At 46.4% G+C, this 14812-nt stretch overlaps 1 protein-coding gene across 1 annotated transcript in view; it reads right to left on the bottom strand.

Annotated features, from left to right (window-relative positions):
• The window catches only part of CYP27C1 (cytochrome P450 family 27 subfamily C member 1), a 174264-nt gene extending 160258 nt beyond the window's left edge, over window positions 1–14006 (bottom strand). Inside the window, exon 1 of the mRNA XM_069224562.1 lies at window positions 13524–14006. Within this exon, the coding sequence (XP_069080663.1) occupies window positions 13524–13886 (363 nt within the window). The 5' untranslated portion in view covers window positions 13887–14006. The remainder of the gene's footprint in view (window positions 1–13523) is intronic.
• Window positions 14007–14812: the final 806 nt, after the last annotated feature.

Here is a 14812-nt window from a genome sequence, read left to right as displayed (position 1 = left end):
AGCGTTTTGTTCCTAGTCAGAATGGAATCTCTGATGTCGGGGTTTAGTGAAATTGGAGCCATCTGGGCATCATCTGTTGTCAAATGCTGTATTTCCGCACTGCACATTTCCATAACTCACGGTAACAGCGGTCCATTGTGGAGTACACCCCTTTACGTCAACAACACTCCGATGTGTCTCAAGAACAATAATACATTCCCGATGCCCCCCACATGTTTGAATGTATGACTAGGGCAGAATCAGGCATGGTTCCTGTACAGCTCGAGAGTGCTTTCTTTTTGGCAGGTCAACTGCATTCAAAAGGGACTTTTTTTTAGTAAGCACTATTCTGAGCATTTGCTTAGAATTCAAAAAAGCCAAATTAGTGGGTTGACCATTTCTTATGCCTTCATTCTGGAGTATGGGCAGTGTAAACTTAATATACCCAGTTTTATATAGTTCTAAAGACACAAGACTTGGTTCAGTGGTACACAGATGACTCTCAGATGTACATCAAGCAGGGTGGGCTCTTTCACAATGGCAAAGGACGGCTGCGCCCCCCACCCCCCGTTCCCCACACACACCCCAGGCTAAGCCAGGAGCTGAAAAATAGAATGATCTTTCATAATGGTTTTATCTTTAAGCTGCTGGCTCAGCCAGCAGCATGTGAAAGGAGGGGTGGGGCTGGGCCACGGGAGGGGGACAGGGGAGAAGAGGAGAGTGTGCACCTTAGTGCTGGCCAAACACAAATCCGCACTTAGGTTTCTCCAAACCGGCTGTGTTGAACAGCCGTGCTGGAGAAACTGCACAGACCCGAAGGAAGGCCTGAGCAGCAGTCCAAGCACCTCAGACCAATCCTGACGCTGCTTTCATGCTAGGTTTAGCATGAAAACAGTGCCAGGATTGCCGCGGAGCCTGTGCTGGTGTCCCGGTAAATGCTGGGACTCCAGAAGAAGAGCAGAGGAGCAAAGCAGATGGAGGAGGGGGTTGTGATGGGAAGAGGTAAGTTATTTAAAATGACTTCCCTCCCGTCTCCCCTCGTCCACCCTTTCCCTTGAGCTTTGCACCAGCCACCACTGTCTTCAAGTATTTCTGTGATGAATCTCATATGTTCAGTCTGCCACATACCCTAAGTAAAACTGAAGTATAGAGGAGTAAAAAGTTTTGGCAGCTTAATAAAAATCATAATTTTGGGAGCTAAATGTAGGCTAAATCTGCTCACAGTTCCCTTCCCAAAGCTACTTGAGCAGAAGTTGAAAGCTGCATTAGAGCTGTGTCAAAACTGAATGTCGCCTTTAGCACCTATATGACCTCCAACTCACGGATATACACTGTTGTATGCAGTTGCAACGTGGCTCTAACAATTTCCCCTACAAAAGGTTTTAGACATGGGAGTCACAGTGTATCCCAGATTGCTGCAATTGCATTTATGTTGAACTCCCAGCCATGCAGACTAATCACCTACTGCATGAACAAAATGTGCCTAGGGAAGATAGAATACATATCCCTGCCAGAAAAGCACTTCACTGGCTTCTTGAATGGAATTTACTTTAGATGGTGTGCTGGCTGTACAAATGTAGCAATAAATTCACACTATACTGCATAACCAACAGCACCGCTACCTATATACCAACATACCAACATGATAGCTCTGAAGTGGACAAAAGTGCCCCTTTTTGACAAGAGGACCCGCTCTTTTTGCCTGGTATAAAATGCTACTTTGACTGAATGTGCACTGGATTCCTGCTAAACAGGTCCCCAGTATCAAATCTCTTTCCCCAAAACTGTGCAATTGTACCCCAATTTACAATATCTTTGGTCCCCCTCTAAGCCCCTAGTAAATGGTACCTCTGGTACCTACGGCATGGGTACCAAAGTGGGTTCCCAAGGGCTGAAGCATGCATTATGCCACCCTCAGGGACCCTTCACCAAGCACATGCATACTGCCACTGCAGGTTGTTTTTCTTGGTTAAACTATAAGTGAAAACACAACATGGCACACAGCTGTGTGCCATGTCCCCTAAATACTGCAAGCAATATATGTAAGTCACCCTTAAAGCAGGCTTTACAGCCCTAAGGCAGGGTACATTACATTGTATGTGAGGACATAACTGCATGAGCAGATATGCCTCTGCTATGTCTCTGTCGATTCTTAGACATAGTGAGTGAAAGGGGAAGCCATTTTAAGTATGTGTGCTAGACACTGGTCAATACGAGTTACCCAGCTACATGATGGCATCATTGAAAATAGGGATGTTTCATATCAAACAAGTCATATTAATAAACCCTAACTGATGCCAATGATGGATTTATTAATACATGCACCCAGAGGGCACCTTAGAGGTGGCTCCTCAAAACTTAGCATCTACCCAGGTGCACACTGACCAGTATTAGCCAGCACACCCCACCCAACAGAATGACCTGCGAACCTGCATTCAAAGTGAGGGGTGCTTCATAGAAGCACACCACCCTTGATATGCAGATCTGGCTTCACTCACAGGAGAGATGCCAGCCTCCCTGCCCCAGGACCCATTTGGCACATGGACAGGTGAAAAATGTAGTATTCAGAGAGGTGTCCTACCCTATGGTGAGCTGCCTGATGTGGACACAACATTTAGAAATCTGCTATCTTGGTGTTGGCAGATTTAGGAATTCTGAGACAAGGCTCTGTTCACTTTCCATGGGATGTGGTCTAATGTGAGGTGTAGTGATCCCAGTGGTAAATTGCCCATTGGCTACTCCCCGCGACACCCCTTAATTCAGTATTTAGGGGAGCCCCTAATCAGATTCCTGCTGACCCATGAAGGACACCCAAGAGTCGCAAAAGCAAAGCCAGAGGAAGAAGCACCTGACTTGGCCCCAGCCCTGCCAGCCTGTCTACTGTTCCCACAGATTTGGCCAAAGTTGACTCGTCCTGCAAGCTGCTGTGGCCCATAAAGGACTGCCTGCCTTCAACAAAGACCCAGGAACTCCTGTGGAGCAGCGGAGCTTCTTCCCTGCTTCTTGCAGGCACCCCAAGACAACTGCAAATACTTCAGACCACAGAAAACCTCACACCGGAAAGCACCACTGCATGTGCCACCTAGCCTGGTTTGAAGTGGGCCAACGGTGCCAACATTGTCCCCCAGCCCTCCAGAGACAACGCCCACACTGGACTTGCCCACTGTGGACTCACCAACGCTACCTGCAGTCGCTGCCCGCAGGCCCCTCAACTGTTAATGCTCCTGGTGGAGAAAACCCCAAATGTACATTGACATGCAGCCTTCCAGTGTGCCTTTTTCCAGCCCACTCATGATGCCCAGAAGACTATGCTTAGTCTTGAGCTTTGCCTGAGCTTGCTCAAAACTATTGTTCTCCCTACAGACCGAGCTGATGCGGACTAAAAAAAAGGTTAACTACGTATGAAAGTCAAAATCTGCAACTCTTCATATACAATACCCCTGTTATCATATAGAAGCACCATGGGGACAAGATTAAAGCATGTCAGGCTCTTTTATTTATATTTAAAGAAAGATTGTCGCTCTGTGCTGGTCAGTCATGACACATTATTTTCTTTGATGATGCACACAGCAACACCAAAAAGTATTGGCAAAGCCAATATGTCCCAAATGTGTGACCTTTTGTTTCTTCCAATGCTTGTTTTAAACATAGCACTAATCTAAGTTTGATAAAAGAGCTAATGTACTGGAGTCATGCTCAGCATAATAATATATGAAGAGCCTCCTCCAGGTAAATTCAATATTCTTTTATTTTGGTAAGTTTCATAGAAGTGCATCCAACAGGGCAGCCACCAAGCCAGCAACTGCCAAACTCCCAAACACCCTTAAACATTCCCATTCCATTACCTCACAATGACACTGCGCAAGCACTGACATGAACAACACATGCAGGATACATCACATCTTCCCCCTTCATAAACTTAACGAACATTGAAATAATACTAATAATAATAATAATAATAATCATGAAGAGGAAAGAGAAAAAATGAAACTACACAGAACAGAACACTAAAAAAAAACGCCTTAGAACTTATTACAAAACTCTTCCAAAACTCACTATTCAACACACTCACACAACCACACAGGTTTCCTTCTTTCCCTTTCCGACCTTCTACACACCCCCACAAATTTATAATATGAATAATATTATAGAATAATATGAGTTCCAAATTATTCCTAAAATAATATTCTTACATTAACAACAGTGGTGTAGGTTCTCTTATTATTAACATATAAATTCCTTTATACATATAAAAAATTAGAGAAAACGTAACATAAAAGACAAATCATAACACAAAAACTAATACAATGAAGATACATAGGCTGATGCTACATGTGGGCTCAACGTACAACCTCTGGGCCCACATACTCCAAAATTTGATCATTTCAATAAGAATACACAACGTTTTCTGTGACAGTTACAATTTAGTGTATCTTCATTGTATTCGTTTTTGTGTTATGATTTGTCTTTTACGATACAGGTTTTCTCTAATAAAAATGTTATATATATAAATGAATTTATATGTATATGTTAATAAGAGAACCTACACCACTGTTGTTAATGTAAGAATATCATTTTAGGAATAATTTGGAACTCCTATTATCCTTCATAAGCCATAATTGGCCCCTAACATTTTTATACTAAGAACAACTGGTGTGCTCCACTATTTTCTCTGTCAACATTGTAATACCCCCAGAAGCTGGATTTTATTAAATATTTGCTCCTTTCGGCTACTGGACAAAAAAGAATTGGTGCAGGCGTGCAACATTTGCAGCCTATGAATGCAGCTCTGCAGCACCAGCACCTCTTACTCTGCAAATTACATCTTTGGGAGGTTTTAGCTAGACATCCTGTGGCTCCTGGGTGCCTACACAAGTTGTCTTCTATGAGGAGTCAGTTAACTGGACCTTGCGCTTTGTACTGTTGGCCATGGCTTATTCTTCTCCCAGTGGTCAGCTCATTTACTTCTTCCTGTTTATGGTACAGCAAAGATTCTAGTCCTGGCCTGGAACGGGAAATATCAACTAGTAATATTCTGCATCTGGCAAATGTCTTCTCCAAGCTGATGCAGTGTCACCTCAACATGCAGACAGTTTATAACCATTTGATTGAGAGTGGTAGTAATTATCCTACATGCAGGGCACTAACAGAAAGCCTAAACAAACCAAAGTAGTTTGAAACTGAAACATTCTTAGAACGAGGATGGAATTTATTTTCAGGGATGTTTCAGCATCTACCTGTGATTTTGTACTGGCAGAAAAAGGGTTGGCTCCGACCACTGGAACCCAAAAGTCCCTTGTGGAGAGATTATTACCTGCCAACATAGACAGAGGGCTTAGGTACAGTCAGTGGAAAGAAGCCTGTATTGCATGGAAATGATGAAGGTTCTCATACAGCCTATAACACAGCTACAGTTTAAAGGAAGAAACCAGCAGACTAAAGGACAACCTTGTTGTTACATAGGCATGTTGACAAGGGCCACAAACAGGGAAAACATTGTTTTCTGCAGGTTTACACACTGTGTCCTCCACAAAAACAATATCCATTGGTCACAGTCACTTTGTCCCAATCACCCACTATACAGTACCTAACACATCTACGACGGTAGGGACCTAAGGTACAAAATATTGTGAAGAGTGGTGGTACATTCTCCCACATGGACAGTTACAATGTCCTGTTTTTTGCTATTGACAACTTATGGTTACATCAGTGAACAGCACCCGCTTTGACATCACAGGTCTCCTACGAAAACTGAACAAATATTTTTACATCTCTCAGACTCTGCTGCATGTATAATGGATGATGTTACAAGAGCAAAGCATTTTGATGACCTGCTGCATGGCCTACAAAGCAGCAAAGAACAGCATCTTGCACAACCTATTTTAAAAAACTGAACAACTCCAGTGCCCAGTAGAATGAGTCAGGACCTTACCAGACTGCTAGTCAAGAAACACCAAAAAAGAAAAAAAAAAAAGAAAAGAAAACAGCAGCAAGTATTCTGCCACCATGCGTCAACAATTGAGAATAACATGCCAGTGGAGATCAGGCTCACCACACCGTGCATGCATTTCAGAAAAGAGCTAAAGACAACATCTCTTCAAAGAGCACGTCATTCATCTTTCATGTCCCCCCCCCCCCCCCTTCAAAAATTCGTCCAGGCCCAAAACAGCTAAGACCCTACATTTCCCCTCCCCACTTGAATGAGTAAATTAAATGAATTTATAAAGCATGCAATTACCTAGGAAAAGGATGTCCTCACTGTACACGGTCTCAAATCGGTCCCCTAACCTACTTTTTTAAGCAAAGAACTCTGTTGCGACAACGCTATGTTTTTCGAGCTTTGATCCCTCCAAAAACTGACGTTTAAGGACCTGGCAGAAAAATCTTCAACAATGTCTATGGTTTCTCCAGAAAGGATAGGGATTTGGAATCAATACAGACTACTGCCTTTACTGACAGCTTGACAAAGTGGCAGTATGTCAAGAGTTGACAGTTTACTAAATAATACATAAATAAAACCAAGTACAAGAGGAAACCAATGAATGAGCACATTGACACAATGCATTTGTGAACTGATCAGTCTAGTATGGAAAAAAAGAGTGTGAGTGTAGGAAAATACCATCTTGCCTGGCATGTTACCCCCATTTTTACTGTATGTATGTACGTGTCACTGGGATCCTGCTAGCCAGGACCCCAGTGCTCATAAAGTATACCCTGTATGTGTTCCCTGTGTGGTGCCTAACTGTATCACTGAGGCTCTGCTAACCAGAACCTCAGTGTTTATGCTCTCTCTGCTTTTAAAATTTTCACTGCAGGCTAGTGACTAATTTTACCAATTCTGATTGGCACACTGGAACACCCTTATAATTCCCTAGTATATGGTACCTACGTAGCCAGGATATTGGGGTTCCAGGAGATCCCTACGGGCTGCAGTATTTCTTTTGCCACCCATAGGGAGCCCAGACAATTCTTACACAGGAATCCTACTGCAGCCTGAGTGAAATAATGTCCACGTTATTTCACAGCCATTTTACACAGTTACTTATAAGTAACTTATAAGTCACCTATATATCTAACCCTCACTTAGTGAAGGTTAGGTGCAAAGTTACTTAGTGTGTGGGCACCCTGGCACTAGCCAAGGTGCCCCCACATTGTTCAGGGCAAATTCCCCAGACTTTTTGAGTGCGGGGACACCATTACACCCATGCACTACATATAGGTCAGTACCTATATGTAGCTCCACAAGGGTAACTCCAAACATGGCCATGTAACATGTCTAGGATCATGGAATTGTCCCCCCCAATACCATTCGGGTATTGGGGGAGCCATTCCATGCATCCACGGGTCTCCAGCATAGAGCCCGGGTACTGCCAAACTAACTTTCCGGGGTCTCAGACAGGTTTCTGCCCCCCTGGCGCCTGGTCCCAGGAAGGCAGAACAAAGGATTTCCTCTGAGGGAGGGTGTTACACCCTCTTCGTTTGGAAATAGGTGTGAAGGGCTTGGGAGGAGTAGCCTCTCCTGGCCTCTAGAAATGCTTTGAATGGCACAGATGGTTCCCTCCTTGCATAAGCCAGTCTACATCAGTTCAGGGATCCCCCAGCCTGCTCTGGCACGAAACTGGACAAAGGAAAGGGGAGGTGCCCAGAGCTCCTCCAGTGTGTCCCAGACCTCTGCCATCTTGGATGCAGAGGTGTGAGGGCACAATGGACAGCTCTGAGTGGCCAGTGCCAGCAGGTGGCGTCAGAGACCCCTCATTATAGGTGCCTACCTTTCTCTATAGCCAATCCTCCTCTGTGGGCTATTTAGGGTCTCTCCTGTGGGTATCTCACCAGATAACGAATGCAAGAGCTCCCCAGAGTTCCTCTGCACTTCCCTCTTCGACTTCTGACAAGGATCGACCGCTGACTGCTCCAGGACACCTGCATAACCGCAACAAAGTAGCATGAAGACTACCAGCAACATTGTACCGCCTCATCCTGCCGGCTTTCTCAACTGTTTCCTGGTGGTGCATGCTCTGAGGGCTGTCTGCCTTCACCCTGCACTGGAAGCCAAGAAGAAATCTCCCGAGGGTAGACGGAATCTTCCCCCTGCCAACGCAGGCACCAAACTTCTGCATCACCGGTCCTCTGGATACCCTCTCATCCTGACGAGCGTGGTCCCTGGAACACAGCAGCTGGGTCCAAGTGGCTGCGACAGTCCAATGGCCCTTCTGTCCAAATTTGGTGGAGGTAAGTCCTTGCCTCCCCATGCCAGACAGTAATCCTGTGTACTGCGTGAACTGCAGCTGCTCGGGCTTCTGTGCACCTTTGCAAGACTTCCTTTGTGCACAGCCTAGCCCAGGTCCCCAGCACTCCGTCCTACATTGCCCAACTCACTGAGTTGGACTCCAACGTCATGGGACCCTCTTTTGTTGTTCTGAGTCGACAGTCGTTCTCAGATCTTCAGGTGCTTCTGCGGGTGCTGCGTGCTTCTGCATGAGCTCTCCGTGTTGCTGAGCGCCCCCTCTGTCTCCTCTTCAAAGGGGCGACCTCCTGGTCCTTCCTGGGCCCTGGCAGCATCCAAAACCTTCAACCGCGACTCTTGCAGCTAGCAAGGCTTGTTTGTGGTCTTTCTGCGTGGAAACAACTCTGCATCCTCCAGCACGCTGTGGGACATCTTCTGACCAAAGGAGAAGTTCCTGGCGCCTTCCTTTGTTGCAGAATCTTCGGCTTCTTCCACCCGGAGGCATCCCTTTTGCACCTTCATCCGGAGTTTAGTGGGCTCCTGCCCCCCCCTGGACACTTGCGTGACTCTTGGACTTGGTCCCCTTCCTTTACAGGTCCTCAGGTACAGCAATCCGTCTTCAGTGCTTTGCAGTCAGTTGTCTTTGCAAAATCCCCTATCTCGACTATACTATCTTTCTGGGGTAGTAGGGTAACTTTACTCCTAATTTTCAGGGTCTTGGGATGGGGTATCTTGGACACCCTTAGTGTTTTCTTACACGCCCAGCGACCCTCTACACACTACACTAGGCCTGGGGTCCATTTGTGGTTCGCATTCCACTTTTGGAATATATGGTTTGTGTTGCCCCTAAACCTATTTTCTCCTATTGCATTCTATTGTGTTCTACGGTGTTTGCACTACTTTTCTAACTGTTACTTACCTGATTTTGGTTTGTGTGTGTATATTTTGTGTATATTACTTACGTCCTAAGGGAGTATATCCTCTGAGATACTTTTGGCATATTGTCACTAAAATAAAGTACCTTTATTTTTAGTAACTCTGAGTATTGTGTTTTCTTATGATATAGTGCTAAGTGGTATAGTAGGAGCTTTGCATGTCTCCTAGTTCAGCCTAAGCTGCTCTGCTATAGCTACCTCTATCAGCCTAAACTGCTAGAACACCTCTATTCTACTAACAAGGGATAACTGGACCTGGCACAAGGTGTAAGTAACACAAGGTACCCACTATAAGCCAGGCCAGCTTCCTACAATGAAGTGAGCAACATAACTGACGGAAAAAAAAAATAGACGAGGGCAAACACTATGCAAGTGGCATCACCGCACCTTCAGGAAGCCCACAGAAGACCTGACTATCTACCTAATAACTCCTTTGACTTTCCAGTACCTTGGTCCCAGCTACTAGGTTCAAGTGCACTGATACCATTCTTTGGCAAACGCCCTTCGGGAATCAATTGTACACCCACCACTACAAAGTGGAAAGCAGCTTACAAACAAAAGATGCTAATATTAGCAACACAAAGGGTCTTCGCAGACCAAGAGGGACAGTGACATGCAAGTGGGTTATCAAAGTAGGTGAAATCTTTTTGGGGTGACACCATATCGGGTTACTAGATTACTCAATGTCATGGGAACATATTTCCAGTCCACACTGGAACATTCTTCATAAGGGGATATTGTAGGAAAGTACCATCTTGCCTGGCATGTTACCCCCATATTTCACTGTATATATGTTGTTCTAGTTGTATGTGTCACTGGGACCCTGCCAGCCCGGGCCCCAGTGCTCATAAGTGTGCCCTGTATGTGTTACCTGTGTTATGACTAACTGTCTCACTGAGGCTCTGATATCCAGAACCTCAGTGGTTATGCTCTCTCATTTCTTTCCAAATTGTCACTAACAGGCTAGTGACCAATTTCACCAATTTACATTGGCATACTGGAACACCCATAGGGAGATCTGACAATTCTTACACAGGCCTGACGTCCACGTTATTTCACAGCCATTTACCACTGCACTTAAGTAACTTATAAGTCACCTATATGTCTAGCCTTTACCTGGTAAAGGTTGGGTGCTAAGTTACTTAGTTTGTGGGCGCCCTGGCACTAGCCAAGGTGCCCCCACATTGTTCAGGGCAAATTCCCCGGACTTTGGGAGTGCGGGGACACCATTACACGCGTGCACTATACATATGTCACTACATATGTATAGCGTCACAATGGTAACTCCAAACATGGCCATGTAACATGTCTAAGATCATGGAATGGTCACTCCAATGCCATTCTGGCATTGGGGAAGACAATTCCATGATCCCCCGAGTCTCTAGCACAGACCCGGGTACTGCCAAACTACCTTTCCCGGGGTTTCACTGCAGCTGCTGTTGCTTCCAACCCCTCAGACAGGTTTCTGCCCTCCTGGGGTCCAGCCAGGCTTGGCCCAGGAAGGCAGAACAAAGGACTTCCTCAGAGAGAGGGTGTTACACCCTCTCCCTTTGGAAAAAGGTGTCAGGGCTGGGGAGGAGTAGCCTCCCCCAGCCTCTGGAAATGCTTTGATGGGCACAGATGGTGCCCATCTCTGCATAAGCCAGTCTACACCGGTTCAGGGATCCCCCAGCCCTGCTCTGGCGTGAAACTGGACAAAGGAAAGGGGAGGGACCACTCCCCTGACCTGCACCTCCCCTAGGAGGTGCCCAGAGCTCCTCCAGTGTGCTCCAGACCTCTGCCATCTTGGAAACAGAGGTGCTGCTGACACACTGGACTGCTCTGAGTGGCCAGTGCCAGCAGGTGATGTCAGAGACTCCTTCTGATAGGCTCTTACCTGTGTTGCTAGCCTATCCTCCTTCCTAAGTAGCCAAACCTCCTTTTCTTGCTATTTAGGGTCTCTGCTTTGGGGAATTGTCTAGATAACGAATGCAAGAGCTCATCAGAGTTCCTCTGCATCTCTCTCTTCACCTTCTGCCAAGGAATCGACCACTGACTGCTCTGGACGCCTGCAAAACCGCAACAAAGTAGCAAAGACGACTACTGCAACCTTGTATCGCTGATCCAGCCGCCTTCGCATCTGCTTTCCTGGTGGTGCATGCTGTGGGGGGTAGTCTGCCTCCTCTCTGCACTAGAAGCTCCGAAGAAATCTCCCGTGGGTCGACAGAATCTTCCCCCTGCAACCGCAGGCACCAAAAGACTGCATCACCGGTCCTCTGGGTCCCCTCTCAGCACGAGCGTTGTCCCTGGAACTCAGCAACTCTGTCCAAGTGACTCCAACAGTCCAGTGACTCTTCAGTCCAAGTTTGGTGGAGGTAAGTCCTTGCCTCCCCACGCTAGACTGCATTGCTGGGTACCGCGTGATTTGCAGCTGCTCCGGCTCCTGTGCACTCTTCCAGGATTTCCTTTGTGCACAGCCAAGCGTGGGTCCCCGACACTCTAACCTGCAGTGCATGACGTCCCGAGTTGTCCTCTGGCGTCGTGGGACCTTCTTTTGTGACTTCGGGTGAGCTCCGGTTCACTCTTTTTCGTAGTGCCTGTTCCGGCACTTCTGCAGGTGCTGCTTGCTTCTGAGTGGGCTCCTTGTCTTGCTGGGCGCCCCCTCTGTCTCCTCACGCAATTGGAGACATCCTGGTCCCTCCTGGGCCACAGCAGCATCCAAAAACCCTAACCGTGACCCGTGCAGCTAGCAAGGCTTGTTTGCGGTCTTTCTGCACGGAAACACTTCTGCAAGCTTCTTCCCGACGTGGGACATCCATCCTCCAAAGGGGAAGTTCCTAGTCCTCTTTGTTCTTGCAGGATCCACAGCTTCTACCATCCGGTGGCAGCTTTTTTGCACCCTCAGCTGGCATTTCTTGGGCATCTGCCCACTCACGACTTGAGTGTGACTCTTGGACTTGGTCCCCTTACTGCATATTTTTGGTATTGTGTACATATCTTGTGTATATTTGCTATCCTCATACTGAGGGTACTCACTGAGATACTTAGCATATTGTCATAAAAATAAAGTACCTTTATTTTTAGTATATCTGTGTATTGTGTTTTCTTATGATATTGTGCATATGACACCAGTGGTATAGTAGGAGCTTTACACGTCTCCTAGTTCAGCCTAAGCTGCTCTGCAAAGCTACCCTTTTCTATCAGCATAAGCTGCTAGACACGTCTTCTACATTAATAAGGGATAACTGGGCCTGGTGCAGAGTGTAAGTACCCCTTGGTACCACTACAAACCAGGCCAGCCTCCTACACAAAGTTAATAGGAAAATCAACAAATGCTTTTGGAACATGACGTTACCTGTTCTGTAAAATACATTTGATTATTCACTTCTTGGGGAAACGTGTGGTCGTTGATCAGATTCTAGGGGCGGTCTGACATAGAATATTGCGCTCTGCATATTTCGTCTTCCCTTGTGGAGAGCTTTGCAAGTGCTTGCACTGCAGATGTATAGGCCAACGTACTTTGCTCGAGGGAGACAGAAGCTGAAAAAAAGACCAGACTCGGCCCATTTGGAGGCGGGAGGTGCAGTTGGCCCTGCCTCCAAGGTATCTGCCTGTGTAACAGGCTCCAGTAACGTCTCGCGCGCATGGCAAGGTGTTCAGCGACCCAAACTCAAAGAATATATAAATAGCTTGTTTGCAAAGTGCAAACTTAACAACTGGTCTGAGGGTGTGCGTGCCTAGGCGTAACACGTTAGGAGATAGCAGAGGCTCGACAAAAGGCACACTTAACGTTTTTGATTTAAGCTTGTACGTGTTGAGCGAAAGTTTCACGCTTTTTACAAACTATACATATATGCGCGTCATCGTCTATATCACACAGTACAATCTTCCTCCGCTGCAACACAGATCACGTATGTCTCAGAAACATTCTAAGCCGTACTTACGTACATCTCTATGTGTTAATACTAGCAACGTTATTAAAATGTGTCGGTCAGCACCAGCATCTACTTATACAAAGCCCAGCAAGCGTTTTTCTTTTCTTTTTTTACAAAACAGCCATAGACGTCACTTGGACGGTATAGTTGTGTACAGGAAAGTCTAGAACAATAGCTTGTGTGTATAACTTGAATGACAGCTGAAAAGACATCCCTTTTTGTCAAAATCCCATTCTAATGTAAGCAAGTGGGGTTTGGGGGTGATACAGTGCCACAGCATCACTTACAGCATTCTGAATATAGCTATGTATGCATTGTTAGTGCCTGTCCCGAATAATATCACTAACCTATGCATAAAAGTTTTACCATGTAAGGCATATTGTGCAAAATCTACCACAGCGCAGACATGTGCCCCCCAAATGCGCATTAGAAATGAAAGCGCTACAAAGTTGTTTTCTTGTACACCCTTACCTGAATCTCGTGAATGCGACTAAAGCCATCTCTGTAAAAAAATTCCACCAGGTTGGTGATGGTGCTTGGTCCTGGCATTTCCCTAAGGCTTTTCACCCGGTTTCCTGGCAGAGCCCGGACCGAGCCCGGCGTGTTTGGTGCTGGCTGCTGCTGTGTCTGCCCATGCCCTTCAGGTAGCGGCTGCCTTTGTTTCGACCGCAGCAGTATTCCCGTTACTTGCCCATCTCCTTTTCTTCTCCTTTCCCAAGGGGACACTTTGGGAAGCTGGTGAAAGCCCGCTGCAAGTACGCGCCCCCATGAAACACCGGGTTCAGCAGCTGGCAGCCAGCAGAAGTTCCTCGAGATGTGAGAGAAAACAGCCATTTCCCAGCGCTGACAAACTTGAGGATTTGGTTTCACTAACTGCTTTGCTTTTTTTTCTCTCTCTCGCAAACCCAGGCGAGTCTGATGCTGTAGAGAGCCACCCGGCCTTTTCTATGTGTGTTGCCCTGCTCCGTGACGTGGAACGGTGTCTGAAGGGATGGGCTATATTATAAATCATGGCGGGAGCCTTGTGGTCTTTTCACGCCCGCGTTAGCAACGAAGGATCCGTGTAGGTGTATTTTCGTGTGTCGCACAAAGGGTATATTTGCTACCAGAGGGTCGCTCGCCAGCGCCCCTCTACTTTTGGTGATGAGGGTGGAGCCCACTCGCTACTCACCACGCCCCTCTGCTGGGGCACTCCTCGGCTGCACCTCTTCCCTATGGTTCTTGCAAACATTATTCTGAATAGATACTCTCCTGGTGGTTTACCGGTTTGCTTATTTATGTATTTTAAATTATTACTACAAACAGTAAAACTGCAAGCTCCCGAATGTAAAATAATGTGAAGTATCAGTACTCCTTTAACTTGCAGACATTTCTTTCCAGATTAGCTCATTGAGCCATTGCATTGTTGTCCTTAGATTTCACCTGCTGCATGGTCACTTCAAAACTGCAAGAAAACCAGGCATGGGGAAGCTACTGTTATTGGACAACTGAATATCTCTAAACTTATCATACATGACTTTTGGTTAGGATCAGCCGAGGTTTCTGTTGTGTTGTTAGCCCTGAGAAGGGCTACAACACTCCGTTTTCGTTCCGCCGCTTTAAGGAATGAAATACCGACACCAGGAGTTAGTTTGGTGGCGGCCCGGCAGCACGGGTCTCTCCCTGTGTGCGGCGCCGTCTTCTCTGCCCGACCACGCCTCCGTTTATTTTTATAGCTCTGGGCGAAACCCTGGAGCAAACCACGCACACCCAAAACGTAG

The sequence above is a fragment of the Pleurodeles waltl genome, chromosome 3_1, assembly GCF_031143425.1.
Source record: "Pleurodeles waltl isolate 20211129_DDA chromosome 3_1, aPleWal1.hap1.20221129, whole genome shotgun sequence".
Taxonomy (NCBI): domain Eukaryota; kingdom Metazoa; phylum Chordata; class Amphibia; order Caudata; family Salamandridae; genus Pleurodeles; species Pleurodeles waltl.
The sequence above is the reverse complement of the archived record's forward strand: the minus strand, read 5'-3'. Positions and strand labels throughout refer to the sequence as shown.